At 40.0% G+C, this 22,864-nt stretch overlaps 1 protein-coding gene across 1 annotated transcript in view; it reads right to left on the reverse strand.

The window, feature by feature from the left end:
- Nucleotides 1-22,864, reverse strand: part of CACNA2D3 (calcium voltage-gated channel auxiliary subunit alpha2delta 3) — a 579,692-nt gene that overhangs the window by 422,836 nt on the left and 133,992 nt on the right. Inside the window, exon 3 of the mRNA XM_070933639.1 lies at nt 3,764-3,880. Within this exon, the coding sequence (XP_070789740.1) occupies nt 3,764-3,880 (117 nt within the window). The remainder of the gene's footprint in view (nt 1-3,763; nt 3,881-22,864) is intronic.

Consider the following 22,864-nt stretch of genomic DNA (forward strand, 5'->3'; position numbering starts at 1 on the left):
GAAGGAATAACCGAATTGGAAGGGACCTTGGAGGTCTTCTAGACCAACCCCCTGCTTAGGCAGGAAACCCTATACCATTTCAGGCAAATCATTGTCCAAACTCTTCTTAAAAACTTCCAGTGTTGCAGTACACACTTCTTGAGGCAAGATGTTCCACTGATTAATTGTTCTGTCGGGAATTTTCTCTTAGTTCTAGGTTGCTTCTCTCCTTGATTAATTTCCATCCATTGTTTCTTCTCCTGCCTTCAGGTGCTTTCAATTCCAGAAAGCATTCTTTATGTTTTAGCCTCCAGTCACCTAATCATATTTATAGTTCTTCTCTGCACTCTTTATAGAGTCTCAACTTCTTTTTTTACATTGTGGAGACCAAAACTGGATGCAATATTCCAAGTGTGGTCTTACCAAGACATTATAAATGGTACTAACACTTCTTGTGATCTTGATTCTATCCCTCTCCTAATGCAGCCTAGGACTGTGTTAGCTTTTTTGGCAGCTGCAGCACACTGACGGCTCATATTTAAGTCACTGTCCACTAGGATTCCAAGATCCCTCTCACAGTTACTAGTACTGAGCCAGGTACCACCTATACCAATGATGGCAAACCCCTTTGGCACTGAGTGCCTAAACTGGAACATGTGTGCATGCCTGTTTTTGGCCATTTTTCAGGCCATTTTTGGGCACTCTGGCGCCCGCAAAGACCAGCTAGCTACCGGAAACCAGAAAAACATGTGCCATAGGTTCTCCATCATACCTATATTATACCTGTGCACTTGGTTTTTCTTGCCTAAATGTAGAACCTTACTTTCCTCCCCATTGAATTTAATTTTGTTAGATAGTGCCCAATGTTCAAGTCTGACAAGATCATTCTGTATCTTAAGTCTATCTTCTGGAGTGTTGGTATTCCTGTCAGCTGGCTGTCATCTGCAAATTTGATGAGTTCCCCATCTATCCCTTCATCCAAATAATTGATGAAGATATTGAAGAGTACATGGCCTAAGACAGAGCCTTGGGTAGTCCACTTCATACTTCTCTCCATGTAGTTCCATGGAGGCCTACACGTTGAGTGTGGTTGGTCAGCCAGTTACAAATCCATCTGGTGGTGATACTGTGATGATGAACAAACATATTTCTATCTTATTAAGTAGTGGGTTGTGGTTTACTTTATCAAATACCTAACTGAAGTCCAAGCAAATTATATCCACAGCATTTATCTGGTCTACTAATTTTGTCACTTTATCAAAGAATACAGTAAGATTTTATTTTTGACAAACCCATGTTAGCTTTTGATTATGACTTTGTTTGCCTCTAGGTGTTCACAGATGTTGCACGATTATCTTTCCAGAATCTTCCCAGGTATTGATGTTAGGCTGATAGGTCTGTAGTTTCCGGGATCCATTTTTCCCCCCTTTTTTGAAGATGAGAACTTCTTATCAGCTCTTTTCCAATCCTCTGATAGTTCCCCGTTGTTTCAGGATCTTTGAAAGATACAGTTCAGTGGTTCTGAGATCATGTCTGCCAGTTCCTTCAGAACCTTGTGGATGCATCTGGTCCTAGTGATTTGAACTCGTCTAGAGTAGATAGGTGCTCTCTTACAATTTTTTTGCCTTTTAACTTGTATTTCTCATCTATTTTTTATGGTACTGCTTTTGATATGTTGGACTGCTTTTTCCTTTTGTGTAAAGATAGATGCAAAAACCGACTTAAGCAGTTCTTTTTCCCTGATGATTATCACCTTTTTGCCATTTTCTCCCATTAATGGACCAAAAATTTCCTTGACTTTTTTCTTGTTTTTTACATGTTGAAAGAACATTTTTGTTGTTATTATTTTTGATTATTGTCACAATTCTTAGTTCTTTTTTAACTATTGTCACAATTTTGAGTTTTAGCTTTCCTGACTTCATCTTTGCAGACATGGTTTATTTGCTAATATTCTGCCTTAGTTATGTGACCCTCTTCCACTTTTTATACTTGTCCTTTTTGTCTTTCAATTCATCAGGGAGTTAATTCAATTTCAAGGAAGGAAGGAAGGAAGGAAGGAAGGAAGGAAGGAAGGAAGGAAGGAAGGAAGGAAGGAAGGAAGGAAGGAAGGAAGGAAGGAAAGATTTGGAAGTTTATTTTTAAATGGAGGGTAGAAGGAGTGGTGGAAACAAAATTTATTTGCTCAGTATCTCCATGCTACTTAGTCCAAAATGAAAGTAGCAAAATACCTGTACCATTTCACAAGAAAATAGATGTATGCCAAAGTAAACATGTTTGTGAATGTATCCTCCGATTCAAAAAAAAAAACCCAGAAAACTAAAAGAGAACAGGAATTCCAAATTGATTGCTGTCAAATTTCATACAGAATGATTTGAGTATTAGTTATAGAAATGAGCAGAGAAACTTTATTTCTAAAGACAGCACATATTTTAATAAAAAATAAATAAGAATGCTTACATTTTGTCTTTGTTCTATTTTTTTATTTTTATGCCACCTATTCTGATTTTGCTTCTTATGAAGAAAGAAACTGAATTCTGTAAAATGTAAACTATTACAGGTCTATCTACATTTGCTCTTGTTTCAGAGATTTCAGTAGGGATTTTCCATGTACTTTAAACATAATTTTACAACTGCCAAGTCTAAAAGCTTGTTCTTCTTAAAATAAAAGGCAAAGTTAAATTCTATATCAAACATATTTTTGCAGGTTTTTTTCTGTTCTCTCACATAATTATAACACAGAGAGAGACCTATTTATTACACCACTTAATCTTTTGCCTTTTCTTTCATATTTCAATTGTTTTCTTCAAGTAAGATAAATCTTACAATAGTCATTAAAAACTCACAGTAACTAATTCATAAGGAAATGCTATGATCAAGATAGGGAGAAAAGAAATAGCAATACTCAAAAACCACGTACCTATTATTGTTGACATAGCCTTCAAAATAATTCATACACTTCTATGAGCAGGTAAATTCTGACACCTAATTTCAAGTCCTAGTCTCTGAGTTTTTTTGTTTTGCAAAAACTGCTGGTAACAGGAGAATGAGCTGAAGGCTATGGACATTATAAGTATGTACCATTTATAAGAGACAACAGTTGCAAAAACCTTTATTACTGAAGACAGTCTGTTCAAAATCTTCTAAATATATGCAAATGATCCTCAATATTGATGTATAAAGCAAGAAAAAGCAACATTTCCATTTAGCAAAACATACATCAAGGTATATATAAATCAACTAACCTTTTCTACATTCACACAGCGCTACCCTAAACTAAAGTGCAGTGAGCCATTTATGATCATTTAGTAGTGAACATGAGAAATTATCCTTAAAATAAATTGGAGAAAAATTTCTGAGAAATTTTCATTGAATTTTCTGTTTCATTATGATAGTCTACGAAATAGCTCAGAGTTTAACACAAGTCTTGCTTTTTTAAAACATGAAAAACAAAATCTTATGTTATTCTTAGTGAATTGTGAGATCTTTTTCATAATTTTCTACTAGACATTCCCTGGAGTAGCTTAGAAACAATGTGATGTGATACCAGATCATGTTGACTGCTGCTTTGTGGAACATCTAACTAGCAGAAAACTGCTGAAAGAACTGAACACATTTTTATTTTTCCAATATATACAGCTACCTGTTTGGACAATAAAATTCATCCCATTACCTCTGCAAATGCAAGAAAATTTTATGCTACTTCCAAAACGGAATCTTTTTTGGGATGTGAAGATTTCTGAGAAGTATGAGGAAAGGTTTTGGCTTAGCACTACTTGATACCTACTCGGACAGCTTCAGACTTTTTATGAAACATCTCTTCCATATTCTTGGCTAGTTTCTTCACAAGTTGAAGGCCATCAATTTCTTCAACGGTAACCTCCTTTTCATACTCCTTGTATTTCTACAAGATAAAAGGAATGCATTAAGAGAAATATCAAAACATAGTTTTCATGTATATGTTACAGATATTTCTGCAATAGCAATTTTCATGAAAGATTTGTTTCTGTATAACCCGATATTTAAGAAATTTTCTTCATTCCTGAAATGTTTGAGCTACTTACTGTATATGTGGCTGAATGAAAGCAAAAGTAATTTCATTGTTAGTGTGAATTTACATATTTACTTTACTATAAACTGTGATTAGTCCTATCTATGGACCCATTTGCCATTTTCATGCTTTTAGAGATTTGCAAAAAACATTTCGTGTTTAGAATGACCTGTCTCAAAATGGAAATGCCTCATTTCACATGTGAAGCAGACTGTCTTGATCAATTTGGAAGATTCTCAAGCTCAAAATAGCCAATTTCACACTTCAGACAGCTGTTTGGAACCCAAACACGGCTTTTCAAACTCAAAAGCCTCTGAATTCAAAACATTTTGTGTATAACTCCTTCCTTCAAAATGGAGTTGTTTGAAATCCCTGGTCTTGAAGATGAAAAGTACAATCCACTTTTTGATTAATGAGACTATGTTTTGACCTTCACTTATGATCCTGTTCCTGGTTTGCTAGTACAGCTCTATGACTTTAATTATGTTTATTTCTAGCATAAAATAGAATAAGGGCTTCCAACTTTCGTAAATGGATTTGTTCCTCTTTTGTTTAATCCTATCTCTATCTTTTTCTAGAGACTATTGCGACTTCTTGTTCTTTGTGTTTGACTTATCTCCATTTTCTTTTGCGCTATTTTCTTTTAGATTTAAGCATTTGTAAGGGTTTTGCTTTTGACTGCCCTTACTCACCAAAAGATACAAGAGTTAAGCTACATAGGCCTTGTTACTGATACCCACAAGTTCCTGTAATGCAGGCTAATATCCAAGGCATATCCAAGCCAATATCCAAGGCATAGACCAAGCCAGTTTGGTCTAGTGATTAAGGCACCAGGCTAGAAAGCAAGAAACTATAAGATCAAGTCCTGCTTAGACATAAATACCAGCTGAGTGACCTTGGGTCAGTCATTCTCTCTCAACTCAACTAACCTCACAGGGTTATTGTTGTGGAAAAATAGGAGAAGGAAAGAATGCTGGATGTGCTCACCACCTTGAGTTATTTGTAAAAATAATAAAGGAGGCTATAAGTAATAAAATAAATAAATATCCTAGTTATGCTGAAATTCAACTCTGACACATGTTGTTATGGATATCAACATACATCTAATGCATATAGCATCAAACCTACTTCCTATGCTGGGGCTTTGGACTTAAGAGCACAGCTGATAGGCAGTTGGAAAAACTGCTTAAAAAAGCATCTGCAGAATGCTTTAAAATATTTTTATATACAAAAATTCCAAAGAAAAGGTTTAACTATAGCAAAGATAATCAAATAAAAGGATTAGGGCCTTATAATAATCTTCAGTGAGGTCTGCAACTGGCCATCCTAACAAATATGATAAATTGTTAAAGGATGAACAGTGATTTCATTACCAATGCTCCTTTATAAAGAAACTCTAGCTGCATGCCTCAGTGACTATTCCTATTGTTCATTATAATTGTCCATGCAATAAAGAGTGTAGAATTTCCAATTTTGTTGTCAGTTATGGTTTATGGCTAGTAAAGAAGATAAATCTCACAAACAAATTAGGATGGCATGTGAGAATATTCTGAATAGCAAAAAGGAGATTATATAACAAATGGTTGGGTTAGCAGATTATGTGGGGCAGAAGCCATTCCGCTGAAAAGATTTCAATAGTCAATGTGTTGGATGGTAAGCTACTGGCATCAGATGGTGAAGAGAAAAATTACCAGTAACTCTCCCAGCAAATATCTCAGTAAAAAAAAAAAATACAAACAAAAAAATGTGGCCCAAGGCTCCTGTTGCAAAAAGGAATTTAGCTTTTCTCTTTAAGTGGAAATTCTCTGATGCAGAGAATCAATGCTATTGCCAAAAATAGTGTGTGGTTCGCATGCAGATGGACTCGGCTATCTGGGCACACAATGCTCAGCTGCTGTTCAGGATCATCCATTGTTTTATTCACATTTCAGTTGACTGTCATATTTAATGAGTCATTTTGTCCAGCTTTACTAAAAGGATTATGCCATTGTTTAAATAGCAGAAGAGAAGAGGAATATGGCTTATTTTTATTACTAAGCAATTATCATTTTCATAATTGTAAATTATATTTAGAGGCTTATCAACAGACGAATATAGCTCAGAGGAATTCACTGGCCCTATGCAAACAGAAAAGCAAGGGTTTTACTTTGGAAAGAAAGGTTGATATTGTGTATTAAAGTCACGTGTTTTATATGCTAATGATGCCAGGTGTACCATCTCTGGCATTTTCTAGATAATTACTACCAAGCTTTAGGTAGATAATATGGTACCAGTGGGCAACAATGTCCTACAGACAAGCCCCCTTGGCAGTCCTCCATCTGATTTTTAAAACTGGTTAATTAAAAAAGGGACATTCAAAATCCAAATGCAATCTACAGTATTAACTTTATTTACTAGAAAGTTCCCAGATCACATAATCTTACCATTTGGAATACTGGGTGTCTGAAAAGTAACGCTTTGTGTTGGAGGTGTGGTATCCTGCTCAGATTTTTTAAAAGACAAATGAAAAATGAGGAAATCATCTTTAGAACATACGACATAGAATCATAGAGCTGGAAGGGTCCAACCCCTACTCAAGGCAGGAGACCTTATACCCCCAATCTTTCTGGTTTTGCAGACCAGCATGGGGAGGGAGAGAGAGAATGGTCATGCATGCACCTGCCTTTCACGCAAATGGAGCTGTAGGCACACGCGCACTCACCCATCACTTCTGCGGCCTAGTTCCGAACGGGCAAGGTCCAGTAGCGGGCTGCAGCCCTGGGGTTGGAGACCCCTGCCTTATATCATCCCAGTCAATTGGTTGTCCAGTCTATTTTTGAAAATCTCCAGCAACAGAGCATACCCAACTCCTGGAGGCAAGCTATTCCATTGATTAATTGTTCTCACTGTCAGAAAAATTATCCTTACTTCTAGGTTAATCTCTGTTTAACAAGTTTCCACCCATTACATCTTGTCCTGCCCTCTGATGCCTTGGAAAATAACTTAATCCCCTCTTCTCTATGATAGCTCCTTGAGTACTGGAAGACATTATAATGTCCTTCCTAATACTTCTCTTTGCTAGATCAGACATACCTAGCTCCCTCAACTGTTCATTATACAATTTAGCCTCCTCTTTGTTAGGAACAAAATCGGCATTTAAATACCAGCAATTCCCTAATGAAGCTAGTGAGAACTGTTACATCAACAAATTCCAGCTGTACTCCTTGATCTTGAAGGAGTTTCCAAGTAGTTATTAACTTGGAAAAGTAGAAAATGTCTAGAATTTAATCCACATCAGGATAGACTTGAATACATCCCCACTAGCCATTTTCTGAGACCATTCACAGCCATATACTTTCAAAATGCTAAGTGTACCCACTTAGTTCAAAAAGATATAGAGCCATATAAATCAGTGGGCTCATGCATTCGTCTAGTTCAGACCATGCTTAACCATAGTTCGTTCACTAAATTACAAAGGTTGGGTTTGCAGAACATGCTAAGATACAATAAAAATAACATTGTGGCTTAGTGTGGTGTGTGAACCCAGTCATGGTCTCAGACTCAAAGAAAGGCAAGACTAGTAAGTGATAAAAGATCATTTTGAGCTTCTGTGGATTATCATTTTGGTATGATTATTATTACACACCTATGGTTAAATTGCTTATTTTTATAGTCCAGTACATAATTTAATTCTACTTAATTCATTCAATTTAGGCACCACCTGACTCCAAACTGGCAGTGTATAATAAAGCCAGCAGAATATGGCCTAGAATACAATAATTATAAAAGAAATAAAAAGCAAATAAAAGCACTCCCGAAGATCTAATAGGAGCCCCAGCCACCCTAGCCCAGAGCCTAGGAAAGTAGCCATGTCTTTAAGGCTTTCTAGGATGCCATGGGGGAGGGGGGGAGGGTCTCATTGGCATGAAGCTCATTTCAGAGGGCAAACATTGTGATTGAGAAGGGGTGTTTCCCAGGTCCCTAGAGATTATATTATTTAGTTGGAGGGATCCAGAACATGCCAACCTGAAATCAACTGGCCAGGCTGATCCCATGGGAGAAGTATGATCTTCCTTTATTGGAAGAAACGCCCTCATTGGGTTTTTTTTCAAATTCATATTTTAAAAGTAAAGATGCTTAACTCACTTCTGTTGTTTAAAGTTTTCCTTTACATTTCATTTTCTAAAACAAATCAAAACGCTAAGCAGTAAGAAGAGAATATTTAATCAGTACTTTAAAAGATGGACTTTTTTAGCCTCTCTGCAGGCATCCAACAGCAAAATTTAACAAGCTCTGATATGAGAGAAAAATGGCACTATGCTAGATTACTTTAATGAGAGTATTTCTCCTTCCACCTGCCCATTTTCTATGCCAATGGAACACATCAGGGGCTGAGCCATTTCTCCCTCAATTTGCACATTATGGTTTTTTTTTCATCATCAAGAAGTAAATGTCATGCTTTGATAGTATTATCTAAGATCAATAGCTGTTTTCTTCCTCCTTGATATGACAGTAGGTAAAAATGGGCAGGTTATTGTCAACATAATTTGAAGTCAAGACATCAATATTCAATTACTAAAATCAAAGAAAAAATGTTAAATAATAAATGATAAGCATCGCTCTATTGCTTCTGTAGTTTTGATTATATCCAATCGGCGATTCTGAAAATGGAGACCGTGGGTTTTATACAGTCCAAGTTCTATATTTAAAGAAAAAAGAGGATGAGAGATGGCTCTGCTGAATACATTGAATTTGGTGAAAGGTGGCGAGATGAAAGGTGAATTGATTCCATTACAAGTTTTGTGTGGATTTCAGAGATCAAGGACTCTTTTAAAAATCAAGATCTAAATCAACTGTCTTAAAGAACTACTGTGCTTATTAAATTGATAGGTCAAGAAATTAGAAGGCTACTTATTTCTTGCAGTGAACACATTCCATTCTTATAAATAATTTTGTTAGCAATTAGCCTCCCTTAAAACTTGGTAACATGGAAAGAAAGGACTATAACAGAGAGAAGAAGCTAGAAATGAACTCACTCAATTTGTACCAATCACTGGGTATATGTATACAAGAAAAGTGAATACTATGATAACAATTCAATTTCCAGCTAGAGTACTTCTTTTAATAGAGTTTCGTCCAATGAACTCATCAGCCATGACTTCCACTAGGACATTTTATCTTAACTCTCCTACACCCAGCACCCTCCATATGTGACACATTTTGAGATGATTAGGAAGAGGAAAACAGCCTTAACCTATTCTTCTCACTTTTTGTTTACTTATTTTTCAGCTAACTCAACATTTCAGACTCAACATTATTCAATTGCGATTTTTGGGTTGGTTGTTTGTTTGTTTGTTTTCAAAAATCTGTACTTCCACATGGTGGTCATTTAGTCATGAGCCATCAACTGGACCTTGTATTTAGAGTGCTTTATGGTAACTCAATATTAATAAATTTGAAATTTGGCATCAAAACTGCTAAATAATTATCATACAAGAAGATGATTTAATTTTGTGCATATTTCCTCCAAAGTCATCTGTGAGGCTCTCTGCACAAACAGAAGACCTTGAACTACATGCATGGCAGATCATGGGATAGTGAAATGGTAAGTAATAAATAAAAAGGACAACAGATGTAGAACCTCAGAAGCTGCTCAGAAGACTGAAGGTCTGGGTCTCTATTTCGGGCCAGGCCTAGCACATCTGCCAACAAGTGCTGCTTTGCAGATTGGGGTGGGGCCAAGGTCGCCTGGACTGTTCTCTATGATATAACTCTTAACCCTGTATTTTGATAAATCACCTCCACCACAGGTCAATCCACCACCAGAATGGTTCCCCAACCTTCTAGTGCAGACTTAAAGGTTGAGGGAGGCACAGGAGGGGGGGGGAATTCATTTCCCTGACAGAACTGAATCAGTTCTGTCATTTCAATTATATATGTGATTCTAGAGATTGGTGTGTAGGGAGCACATTTTTAAAAAAATAAATAATATTTGCATTATATATTGTTACTGTTACAATTATTAATAGACACTCAAAGTCACCACAAAATGATTACTTAGAAATGGCACAAGAAATTAAAGAGCCTTGGTAGTACAGGGGTTTAAGGCACCCTGTTATTAAGCTGGTTATTAAGACCAGCTGCTTGCAATTACTGCAGGGTTCGAATCTCGCCAAGGCTCAAGGTTGACTCAGCCTTCCATCCTTTCTAAGGTAGGTGAAATGAGGACCCAGTTTGTGGGGGCAATAAGCTGACTTTGTATAAATATACAAAAGGATGAAGGCTATTGCTGAGCACATTGTAAGCCGCCCTGAGTCTTCGGAGAAGGGCGGCATATAAATCAAATTAAAAAAAAAATGTCTGCAATTTAAAGCCATATCAAAACTCAGCTGCCTAGAAAAACAAGTGCGAACCAACTACTGCTGCACCACAAAAATATTCAAATATCACATCCTTTTGTTAGTAGAATCAGCATTGGCAAGGCATTCTTTACTATCCAAGAACATTTATCATGTCAGAAAAAAACTCTGCATACTCAAGTGCTCACACATTCATTCTACAGAATCCTTGTGCCAGATCATTTCATATAAGCATAATAGAAAAGAGAAACACTACTTCACTGTCAAAAATGTTCATGTTATTCTTGTGCTTGGATCATATTTTTAATTGTGTGTGATTATAAACTTGTGGGAGAAGATTTGCACATTTTTTTTAAAAAAATGAAATAGTGTATAAGCCATCAAACTTTTGTTTTAAAAATTATGAGACAGAAAATAATGTCCATTGGAAAACTGTACATAAACATGTTTCACTACAACTTCATCTTCTCAATGTATCCTTGTCCATGTAAAAAGTATTTTTGAACAAAAAGAGGAGAGGAGCAAGCAGGAAGGGCATCAAATTCTATGGATAGAGTGTTGACAGCCTTATGACCAGAAACATGACCACATGAGCTAATTTTACTTTATTGTAAAGCTGCATTAACAAAATATGAAAATTCATCCTCTTTCCCATCTCCTTTACAGTCAATAAAATAGGCAGGCTTTTTCCTCTGAGCCTCTTGCCCTGACCACATTCCTGCTGCAGACTCAGCTTCCTTTTTTTTTTTTTTTTTTTTGACAGTTCTCTTAGTTGCATCTCTTTGCCCTGTATCCCAAGGCCACTCCTACATTCCATTTCAGTTGTTCTTTGGGAGCAAATTAAAGAATGTCCAAAATAAGAAACAAATTAGACAGCGAATAGATGTAGTGATTTCACATAAAATATATAATATAGAAGCCATTCAAACAATCGCTGAATAATATTCCATTCCCTGAAATCAGGACGCAGAGCATTAGAGATATATATTTGTATGAATGAAAGCTAGAGAAATGAAAAGAGTTCATCACCCCTCATCCGGATCTTCTTGTCCAGATAGATCCTTCTTCATCAAGTATGGGAATTAAGAGCCAGAGTTTCTCAGGGCAAAGAAATCAGCTAGTTGAACAACTGACAGTCCCTCCACTTTAGATTGAGAAGCAAAGGGCAAAAGTCTACTAAATGATGGGACAAGTAATAAAGCAATGCTAGAATTAAATTATAAAGGCTTTAAGGAAGAACTATACATTCATGTTGACAAGAGAACAAATCTACTGTTTTATTGCATACAGTTTGAAATAAGGATTGTTACCAAGCCATGTCATAGTGTGATCTTCAGCCCAGTTCAAGCTTAGTCAAACTATGCCAAGTCAAACATTTGGGAATCATTGTAGAATTCTTGTTGGTGAGCCCAAGAAAAAGTTTCAAGAAAGGTTCATACTTATTTGGAAGTATACTGTACTAACAATGAACTTACAAGGCTACATTTCTTAATCATGTATAGGTTTCTGCTGTTAGGCAACTAATGAAGTTAGACTATCTAACTATCAAATTTTCCATACTGATATAAGCAGTAATTCTGGCAATGTCCCCATAACATTTGACCATAGTAAGTCACAAATCTTTTAAACAGTTCTAGTTATTAATTTAATATATAAAATATTGTATGTAATGTAGAAAATCAGAGGCTCTGATCAAAGATGTCTCTCCCTCTCTCGCAGAGAGCTTTATTTTTTATACAGTTTTACACAGGCAGACAAAAGGCAGGACAGCAACAGCGTTCTAATTGGTAGAAACTATTCACCCCCCTCTCAAGATGCCATCCTCTGAAGGCAAGGTGAGATAATGCAGATCAGAGCCAGAATGAGATCATACAAGCAGGCAAGTTCCACAGTGCATGAGCCAAGGCAGTGTGCTACTCTCAGCCTGGCACTATGACCTTTTACCTACCTCTACATTGTAATCAAACTCTACTGTATATTCATAGATCACACTTGCTTACATTTCTCTCAGAGATATTTCTCTTGAATCCTATTTCTGTTGTAAACTGATGCAAGTGTGAGTTTCAATTTATATTCTTCATCATCTCTAGACTAAGAACAAACATAATTTCAAGGTGCCTCAATAAACAATCAAATTAAAAAAACAACAACCTAAAATTATTAAACTAATTCAAGTAGTTTGGTATATGGCTCAGTGTTACATGTGAATAAGTCCATTTGTCTTGATGTACACAGGTTTCCTGCTCATGTATCATCAGTGATCTATCTGGCATAAAAAAAATAGGCAGCAGGCAATAAAAAAAATTAACTGACCTTTTTGAAGTGTTTTGGGGTGTTCAGGCAATCAAATGTAGTGAATTAATAAGCCAGTTTAATACTAATATTATGTATTTATTTGATATACTTGCATATTACACTTTCCCAATAAATCCAGCTCTTACTAGTTAACAAAGCGATCCAAACAAGACTATTCATGAGAATATGGATGGTTGTTGGGGTTTTTTGGCTGATGTGTATTTTGATTTTTGTATATGTATTTGTTTTATCTTTATCACTGTCTACCAACTGGAGTCATTGTTGAGACAGGCAGTTATATAATTTGATTAAGTAAATAAATAAGTCACAGTTAAAAAGACTCTTGGAAGAGTGCATGTAACATTTATCTGCAAGTTCTTAAACCAAACATATTTTATCTATAGATTACATGGTAAGAATCCTGGAAGACGCACAGCTTCCAGGTGTCAAATGAGTGTCTGCAGAGTTCACACTTCAAGACATCTACTTCGCTTTCAGATCTGAAGCCTTGCACAGACCTAATATATTATGCTATGATTATCCAATATAATGAATGGGTCCTATCTCAGATTATCAATTCTTCCACTGGACAATGTATCCTATGGCTCTCTTGAAAAGTGCAAATCTGAAATGCCAAACAAGGATCCTATTTCATTTTTTTTAAAATGTCTTAGTATCCAGTTTCAGAGAAAGGCAGTTAAAGATAATAGCCAGAATGAAACAGTGTTCATTTTAATAAAATGCACAAATTCTGTATTTATACTGGAGGCATTTTATATGATAATTTTCAGTAACATCCAAGACCTCCAAAGATAATTGGTTTTATTATGCTTCTCAAACTGATGCATCTCTCTGTGTGTGATGGTATTCGGTCCCAAAGTTATTTTATCAAACTAAATAAAAGATATTTCCCTTATTTATTTCTACATAGTTTTCACTGCAATTTTTATAATTTATTAAATAAGCCATATTGATATATTTCATCAAATAGCATAATTTTCCCCACAAATAAGACAATTTAACAAATCAGGACAGTTTTATAAAGCATATGACAGTTCTGCTTCCAAGATTCCTTACAATAAATATGCAAAATATAAAGACCAAATGCATATTTTTGATAAATGAAATGCATTCCAGGACTCATAAGTAGGCACAGCTCCATGATAAATATTTATTGTATGTTCCCCAATCAAATTTATATATTGCTATAGGCTCCAAGTCTTCCAAAGATTAATACAATAAGAATCAAACAATATAGGTAGCTTTCCCTAAATAGATACACTGAATTGATTCCATATTTATATCTGTATTCTATTAAGCCATAAAAAGCTATAAATTAAACTAGCATTGTGATCTATGTATAGAAATCCACTGGAAGCCAGAGTGGGACCTGCAATACAGATGAAATACATCTGCATGACAAGCACCAACCAACAAGAGGTCACTGAATTCTGGATTAGCTGAGCTTTTAAATGGTCTTCAAAAGCAACCTTATTTACATACATTGCAATGATTCAAATAATAATGATGAGGGAAGGGATCATCCTCGTGAGATTTTTCTCTCCATTTAGGGCAAAAACTAAAGCTGAAGCTAAGGCTTTTCTGGCCATGGTTTCCACTTGAAACCATAAAATCAGAAATCATCAACCCAGGAAGTCCCTCAAACCATAGATCTAGTAGTGTTTCCTTGTATAAAGTCTTCTTATACTTTAAAGGAAATGTTTCTATAACTATTTATTCCAAAACTTTGTTTTAGAGTAGACTGAGTCACACATTATTAAAATAATGTTGTTTAGATCACTGATTCTACTTTGTCAGCATAAAGGGCAAATGCTAGAATCGTGATCTTCTTTGAACAGGTAGTTTTGTGGATATGTTTTCTAATTAAAGACTGGAGATAACAATGTTGCTCTCTGTGATGGTCTCATAAAGAAGCTAAAGAGCTGTAATCTTGAGTTTGTCAGCATCTCCCTTCATTAAAATCAATTAAGGAAGAAGTATGGAAAAGATAAGGAGTGAATCAGCAGTTACTACATAATTCAGATCATCCAATATTCAGATAGAGACATAAACCACAGCAACAAAGCACAGTCTTTCCATAATAGACAGTCAACTCAGCACTGTTTCAAAAGATGTTCAATGCATGATTGTATATAGGAAATCATTTACAACACAAGCAAGGCACTCATCCTCAGCTGTTCAATGTCATCTTTTCATTTACCCAGGACTTTTAGAAACAGTTGGACTCTGACTGCAATGTAAGAAATAGTGTCATCTCCAGACTCCATGGGACACAATGATTCATAATGTACTAATACAAGAAGATCTAGGTTGGTCTTGCAATAAAGAAGAAATAAAATTCAGTTTTCAACTAGTGTGAATTCTGAACTTAAAAGTGTAAAATAGAAAAAGATAGTTTGCGGTAAGCAAATTACTATTTTCTAAATTCTTTCAAACTCAACTAGTAGGGCCAGTGAGAAGGAGAATGGACAATGTCAAAGGAGTCAACCTCCAAAATATGCAGAGGGCACAAAATTATGCATACCTGAAATAAATTATTCCTGCTGTATCAACAATTTTATACCTCATGTTATATACAATTGTATCTCTTTCCAAAATGTACTTCCAGGAGGAGAGATTCGTATTTTGTTTTTCAAAATTACTGTGAGACAACATAGAAGTCCAACTTTATCAGCAAATATAAGAAAAAAGGAAAGAGGGGAGGAAAGAGTATCTCTGTTTGATAAGAAAACATATCTCTATACTTCAATTTAGCTCAATTTATATATAATTAAGGGGAATAAATTATTCCAGAATATGAATCAATGCAAGAACACTTAATCTGAAAATTGATGCAAATGGAAAGTAAGAGATTTTATTAGCATGTTATAAATCTTTCACCAGTAGCAGAGACAAAGGTAACAGATGATAATTTAGGGGGGTAAAACTTTGAAAGTCCAGAGTTTCCTTGCCTCATAAATTATATCATTCCCATAATCTGCTAATTGGAAGAGTTGAGGCAGATTAGTAGGATAAACACCAGAAATATAGCCAGAAGTCAAGCAAAAGGTCTGTTTTCAGGAGAAGATCACAGGAACATAGGACAGAAACAAGAGAACAGGTTGGTTTGCATTACTTGTTCTTGATAAATCTATGATGGGTTTTGCGAAGTTGTCCTTCTTTTCTAAATGCTCAGAAACCAATTACTTAATAACATTAGCAATATTAATACCAAGCAAAACTAGGACTTTTCCTCCATCAAACTGACTGGTCTAAATATACCTAGGTTTTCTTCCCCCCCTCCCCCCTCTTTCTGAACAGTATTTGTCTTTCTCATCCTCTGGAAGTATAACTATCCTCCACGATTTCTCAAAGATGATAGAAAGGAGCTTCAAGGTGACATAATTCTTCTCATATGTGGCCAGTCTGGTCTTGGAGACTTAAAATTATTTATGGTAGCCAGGTGCACACTAGTCACACACTTTTTCTTCTGCGCATGCTCCAAGATGGCGGCGCATGCTCCAAGATGGCGGCGACCAAGTGAGCTCCGTTTCGGGGATGGGAGAGTTGCCGGTCGCCAGGGTCTTCAGGAGCCTTCCTGTCCATCTCCGGCTCCAGTCCCAGTGAGGGGAGCATCCGCCCTGCCTGTTGAGGGCTTTTTCGCCCTCCGGAACGTCTGGGCAGGGCTGGACGACACCGCGAGAGATGGGGCGATGGGCCTGGCCGCGGCAGCTGTTTCCGGTGTCGGAGGGAAGCGGAGGCCAAGGCATCCGGCGGCGGGCGGCGTTCGTGCGGCGGCGGCTTGGAAGTGCCCCCCCCTCGCTCCCTATAGCCCTCTGGATCCCTGGGGTGCCCTTTTCCGGCGTTTTCGGGGGCCCCGGTGCGCCTTGGGAGCTTGGGGTGCTTGGTTGCGAGCTGGCGACGACGGCGGCGACGGCGGCGGTGGCAGTGGCTGACATGGACCGGCCGGCCAGAGAAACAGCCTGGCAGCAGGTTGATGGAGGAGAAGCTAACAGCCTCACCCCTAAGACTACCATCTGTGATTACTGTGATGACTGTGATTACTGTGATGGGGTGTTTTTAGAACTAAGCTGTGACTGGGGGGTTGTGGAAATTGGGCTGGAGAGACAGGAGGCTGACCATGGTTTGGTTGCTTGGTCGCCTCGGGTGGCCTCTCCTCCCCCCCCCTTTCCCCCCAGGTAAGGGTGGGTGTTGACCTTAATGGCCAACCACCCCTGGATTGGGCTTTCCTGTCTCGCTACTCCTACTCTCACCTTAAGGAAGATCTTGTGCCCGTGGGTCTATTATCATCTTATTAATATCTTTATTATTACCATCGTTATTAACATCTACACTTTGGACACTTTGGACCTTTATTATGCTCCACTCATACCCTCGCTGGTTGGAGAGACTGTGCACCATTTGAGAGAGCTGAGGGATTTTCCACATCCCAACGGAGAGGATAGAACACTGCTCCCGTCAACTTTGTAACGGGACCGGCCATCGTGAGAGGATGGTTGGCCATTAACCTCTGTTGGAGAAAAAGAACATTGGACCCTCTCCCTGTCGTGAGAGGACAGTGGAGTCCAGCCCTATAAATGGATATTTTGTGACCTTTATGCTCAGTTATCCCTTGGACTATGATAGATTCCCGGACTGGCTTTTCTTCTCCCATCTTTGGCTCGGTTGATGCTCCAAAAAACCGACCTTCTTGCGCTGCGAGACTCCCCCCTCTCACAGGCCTGGCCCTCCACGTTATCGAGGGCCTATCTTGATGACGGGCTTTGGGACCCCGAGAGATGGCATGCAGCAAAGAGGGGGCTGAGGGGTTTTTTAGCTAAATTTTTAAGGAAAATTTTAAGGGGACCCGGGAGGATGGGTGGGAGTTGTAAAAGTGGACCTGGGGGGGTCCAGATAGCGACTGTGCGGGATGAGGGGTTGATTAGCTGCAGCAGAGGGGTCGTGACAGGAAATTTAACTGGGGGGCAGGGGGACGATAGAAAGGGCTGTGTAATTGAAATCATGAGTGGGAGGGGCAGGTACGACGGGCGCAGGGGGTCTTATCAAGTGTCGGGGGTGCGCACGCGCTGTCTCCGAGCGATTGCGCACTCCGGCCCCCAATGCGTGACTCGTGTCCTGGGTTGTGTAGAGCCTCAGGCCCAGGGTCCGCGGCTGATGTTATGTAATGCCAGGTCGGTGGTTAATAAGGCCCCCCTCATCTGTGATCTTATTTCGGAGGGGGGTGCAGACCTGGCAGGTATTACGGAGACCTGGTTGGGCCAAGAGGGGGGGGTCCCCCTCGTAGAGATGTGCCCGCCAGGTTTCCGTGCATTTCATCAGCCAAGGGCCCAGGGGAGGGGTGGGGGAGTGGCGGTGATCATTAGGGAGAGTCTTTGTCCGAGGGAGACCACTGTTCCTCAGATAGCCGGATGTGAGTCCCTTTGTGTGAAGTGGGGCCGTGCGGTGCAGATGGGTTTGCTGACTACGTACCTGGCTCCCTGCCACGTGGCAGTGACCCTGCCCGAGCTACTCGATGTCATTGCCGGGGTGGCGGTCGATACCCCCAGACTTATTGTCATGGGGGATTTCAACCTCCCATCCGCAGGTGAGGCGTCAGAGGTGGCTCGGGAGTTCATGGCTTCCATGACGGCCTTGGACCTGACCCAGTTAGTTCAAGGCCCCACTCACATAGGGGGACACACTCTGGACCTGATTTTTATCTCTGGTCAGTGGTTGAATGATCTTGGTAGAGGGGAACTAGATATTAAACCCTTGTCATGGACAGATCATTCACTCCTTCAACTAGACTTTCCTACCGCCTGCCCCCACCGCAGGGAGACGGAACCGACCAGATGGTTCCGTCCCAGGCGCCTGATGGATCCCGAAAGGTTCCTGACGGAGCTTGGGCCGTTTCCTGAGACTCTAACACACGACTCGACTGAAGAGCTGGTGGCCGCCTGGGAAAGGGCGGCCGCCGGAGCTTTGGATCGCGTCGTGCCTTTGCGGCCTCTGACCCGATGCCGATCTCAATTAGCTCCTTGGTTCTCTGAGGAGCTGAGAGAGATGAAGCGTCGGAAAAGACGCCTAGAGAGCATTTGGAGGACTAGTCAATCCGATTCCGACCGGACACAGGTGAGGTCCTATATCAAGACCTACCTAGTGGCGATAAAAGCGGCAAAATCTAACCATTTTTCCGCTCTTATCGCATCTGCAGAGAACCGCCCAGCCGCCCTGTTTAGGGTGACCCACTCCCTTCTTCGGGGGGGAGTGCGGGAAGATCCCTTGCAGGGTCGTGCTGAGGATTTTGTGCAATTCCTGCACGATAAAGTCGCTCGGATTCGGGATGGCTTGGACTCCGATTGGATGAGTCCACGGGAGGAGACCGGGGCAGGCCTTGAGAATGTTATCTGGGAGGAATTTGATCCTGTGACTCCCGAGGATGTGGACAGGGTTCTGGGTAAGATTAGTGCCGCCACGTGTTTATTGGACCCGTGTCCCTCCTGGTTGGTACTGGCCTCCCGGGAGGTTACACGAGGCTGGCTCCAGGGGATTATAGGTGCTTCTTTGGGTGAGGGTGCCTTTCCTGCTGCCTTGAAAGAGGCGGTAGTGAGGCCCCTCCTCAAGAAGCCTTCCCTGGACCCGGCTGAATTAGCCAACTATCGTCCAGTCTCCAACCTTCGTTTTGTGGCGAAGGTTGTTGAGAGCGTGGTGGCACGACAACTTCCCCGGCACCTGGATGAAGCTATCTATCTAGACCCGTACCAGTCGGGCTTCAGGCAGGGGTACAGCACAGAAACGGCATTGGTCGCGTTGGTGGATGATCTCTGGAGGGCTCGGGACAGGGGTTGTTCCTCTGTCCTAGTCCTATTAGATCTCTCAGCGGCTTTTGATACCATCGACCATGGTATCATGCTGCAGCGGTTGAGGGGGTTAGGAATAGGGGGCACCGTTTTGCGGTGGTTCTCCTCCTTCCTCTCCGACCGCTCGCAGTTCGTGTTGGCAGGGGGGCAGAGGTCGACCTCGAGGCGTCTCGCATGGGGAGTGCCGCAAGGGTCGGTCCTCTCGCCCCTCCTGTTCAACATTTATGTGAAGCCGCTGGGTGAGATCATCCGTGGTTTTGGAGTGAAGTGTCATCTGCACGCTGACGATACCCAGCTGTACATCTCCACCCCAGACCACCCCAACGATGCCCTTGATGTGATGTCCCGCTGCCTGGAGGCCGTGCGGGCCTGGATGGGGAGGAACAGGCTCAGACTCAACCCCTCCAAGACCGAGTGGCTGTGGCTCCCGGCGCCCCGATATAGTCAGCAGGTGCCATCGCTGACTATTGGGGGTGAATCTTTGCCCCCCACGGAGAGGGCTCGCAATCTGGGTGTCCTCCTGGATGCACGGCTGTCTTTAGAAGAGCATATGACGGCCGTGGCCAGGGGGGCCTTTTATCAGGTTCGCCTGATTCGCCAGTTGCAGCCCTTTCTGGATCGGGACGCCCTGCGCACGGTCACTCATGCCCTTGTTACTTCCCGGTTGGACTATTGTAATGCTCTCTACATGGGGCTCCCCTTGAAGAGCACTCGGAAGCTCCAGCTGGTCCAGAATGCGGCCGCGCGGGTGGTTATGGGCGCAACCCGTTATGCCCATGTGACACCCCTCCTGCGCGAGCTGCACTGGCTCCCGGTGGTCTTCCGGGTGCGATTCAAGGTGTTGGTTACCACCTTTAAAGCGCTCCATGGCATAGGACCCGGGTACCTCCGAGACCGTCTTCTGCCACCAATAGCCTCCCACCGACCAGTTCGTTCCCACAGAGAGGGTCTCCTCAGGGTGCCGTCAGCCAAGTTATGTCGGCTGGCGACGCCCAGGGGGAGGGCCTTCTCTGTGGGAGCCCCAGCCCTGTGGAATGAACTGCCCCCGGAAATTCGTAAGATATCTGACCTCCGGGTGTTTCGCTGCGCATTGAAGACCCTGTTGTTCCGCCAGGCCGGACTATCAATACAATAGTTTTAAATTGGGGTATTTAAATTTATTGGGGTTTTAAATTTGAGCCATTTATTTAATTATTTTAAATTTTATATCATTGTTTTGTTTGTGTTTTTAAATAGGCTGTACACCGCCCTGAGTCCTTCGGGAGAAGGGCGGTATAGAAATAAAATTATTATTATTATTATTATTACTAGTCGTCTTCTTTATTTATCTTGTGGCAGTTGTTCTACTCAGAAACATTTGAATTTATTATCTCATAGAGATAATAGTTTTCCAGTATGTCATTAATTTTGAATAACTAAATTTATTATATTGTTTTAAAAGATTAAACATTGTTATTAAGCTCTAAACTAAACACAAATATTATAAACCAGGGTAAAGACATATAAATCACCAAGTAAGATTATTTGCTACAATAAATTCAATCCATGTTGCTAATTTTTTGTTCTAATTTAGATTATCAGAGTGTGTGTCAGGAGAGTTGCTGATACAGACTGACACACATACACACTAGGGATTTTATTTGGGACTTTTAATACTTATGCTAATAAAGTACCGCGATATAATAAATACACAATTAAAAATATTATTTACAAAACCAATATTTGTTTGTATACCTGTAGAGAATAGTACAAGAAATTTAATATACGGAATCAACTTTTAACCTACTTGTTTTTCCCTATCTAATGACTCTTTCCTTCATTTTCTGTTTGTATTTTATTATGACTTCTTCTTCCCCTCTTTATCACAAATACAGATAGCGGAATCTTTCTGTGTTTTCTCCCCGCTGTCTTGCTGACCAACTAAGCCATTAACTTACAAAGTTCCACTGTCCAGCATCAGAATTTCTGCGTGTACAAGGTTCATCCTCCTGGTATTTCCATGTTTTCACAAGCTGCTCCAGGTTTTTCCACCTGGTCTTCCTCCTCCTCCCAGACCAGAGTCTCCAATCCATGCTAACTAGGTGATCTCCAATCCACGCTAACTAGGTGATCTCCAATCCACGCTAACTAGCTGATGTTCTCTCCAGCAGTGCAACTGGAATGTCTGAAATATAGTCCACCCCTTTTCTGCTTTTCCTTATTCCCTGCTTTTCATTTAGGACTCCAGTATACTTTGGATGATTTTAAGCATCATTTTACTTTATTCTACTATTCCATTTATTTACTTTATTCTACTATTTCCATTAAATTCCATTTAAAATATACATTTTACTAAATCTTAAATATTACCAGCCAAAAAGTTTGACAGTAGGATTATTATATATCCTCTCTCATTCCTGCCAAAGATAAACCATATCTTCTCCATGCTCTGCTAAATGGAGTATTTCTCCACCAAATTTTACTCTTGGTATAAAATCACAAGGTAGTCTATTCCTTATCTCACAGTGTGCTGGATAGAAAAAGAGGAAAGAAAGGAGAAAGGAGAAAGAGGAAGGGAGGGAGGGGGAGGGAGGGGGAGAAGGAAGGAAGGAAAAGGAGGAGGAGGAAGATGTGGAGAAGAAGGGAAGGAAGGAAAAGGAGGAGGAGGAAGATGTGGAGAAGAAGAGGAGGAGAAGGAAGAGGAAGAAGGAGAAGGAGAAAGAGAAAGTAGAGGAGGAGGAGGAGGAAAAGGCAGGCAAGGAAGGAAGGAAGGAAGAAAGGAAGGAAGGAAGGTCTGCTCTTGGCATTATATGCGCAAAAAACAATAAAATATTTTTTATGATATGATGATCCCTAGTAGAATGAAAATGGGTTCTACATCTTCATCTCTGGCATTTTAAACATGATTTCCCTACTCTGAGGATCAGCATTTGTATTTCCCTCAATTTCTAGAATATTATGGAACATATTAAATAGGGATGGGCAACTCTGGCCCATGTATTACCTCTGGATTTCAATTCCCAGAATTCCTGAGCTAGCCATGCTGAGTCAGGAAATCTAGGAATTGAAGTCCACAGATCGTAAAGGGGACAGACTTTCCCACCTCTATGTTAAATGATACTTATGCAGCCACCTGGCAACTTATATGGTTTGATCCACCAACATAAGACAATTTTTCTGAAACTTTTTCTTCTGAATCAGCCCCAATAGTATCACAGGATGAATAGCTGCAGATGGAATTTTTCTAAGGGTGAAAATTTGGTGGTAATGCCAATGACTTTATAATAGCTGAATATTAAGAAGAGATCTTTAAGAAAGAAGAAAGGGTTAAAATAAACAATAAGGGCATTCCAAATGGAAAGGGC

Source organism: Pituophis catenifer, unplaced genomic scaffold (genome assembly GCF_029215685.1).
Source record: "Pituophis catenifer annectens isolate HBS135680 unplaced genomic scaffold, rPitCat1.0.hap2 SCAF_2, whole genome shotgun sequence".
In the NCBI taxonomy this organism is placed as follows: domain Eukaryota; kingdom Metazoa; phylum Chordata; class Lepidosauria; order Squamata; family Colubridae; genus Pituophis; species Pituophis catenifer.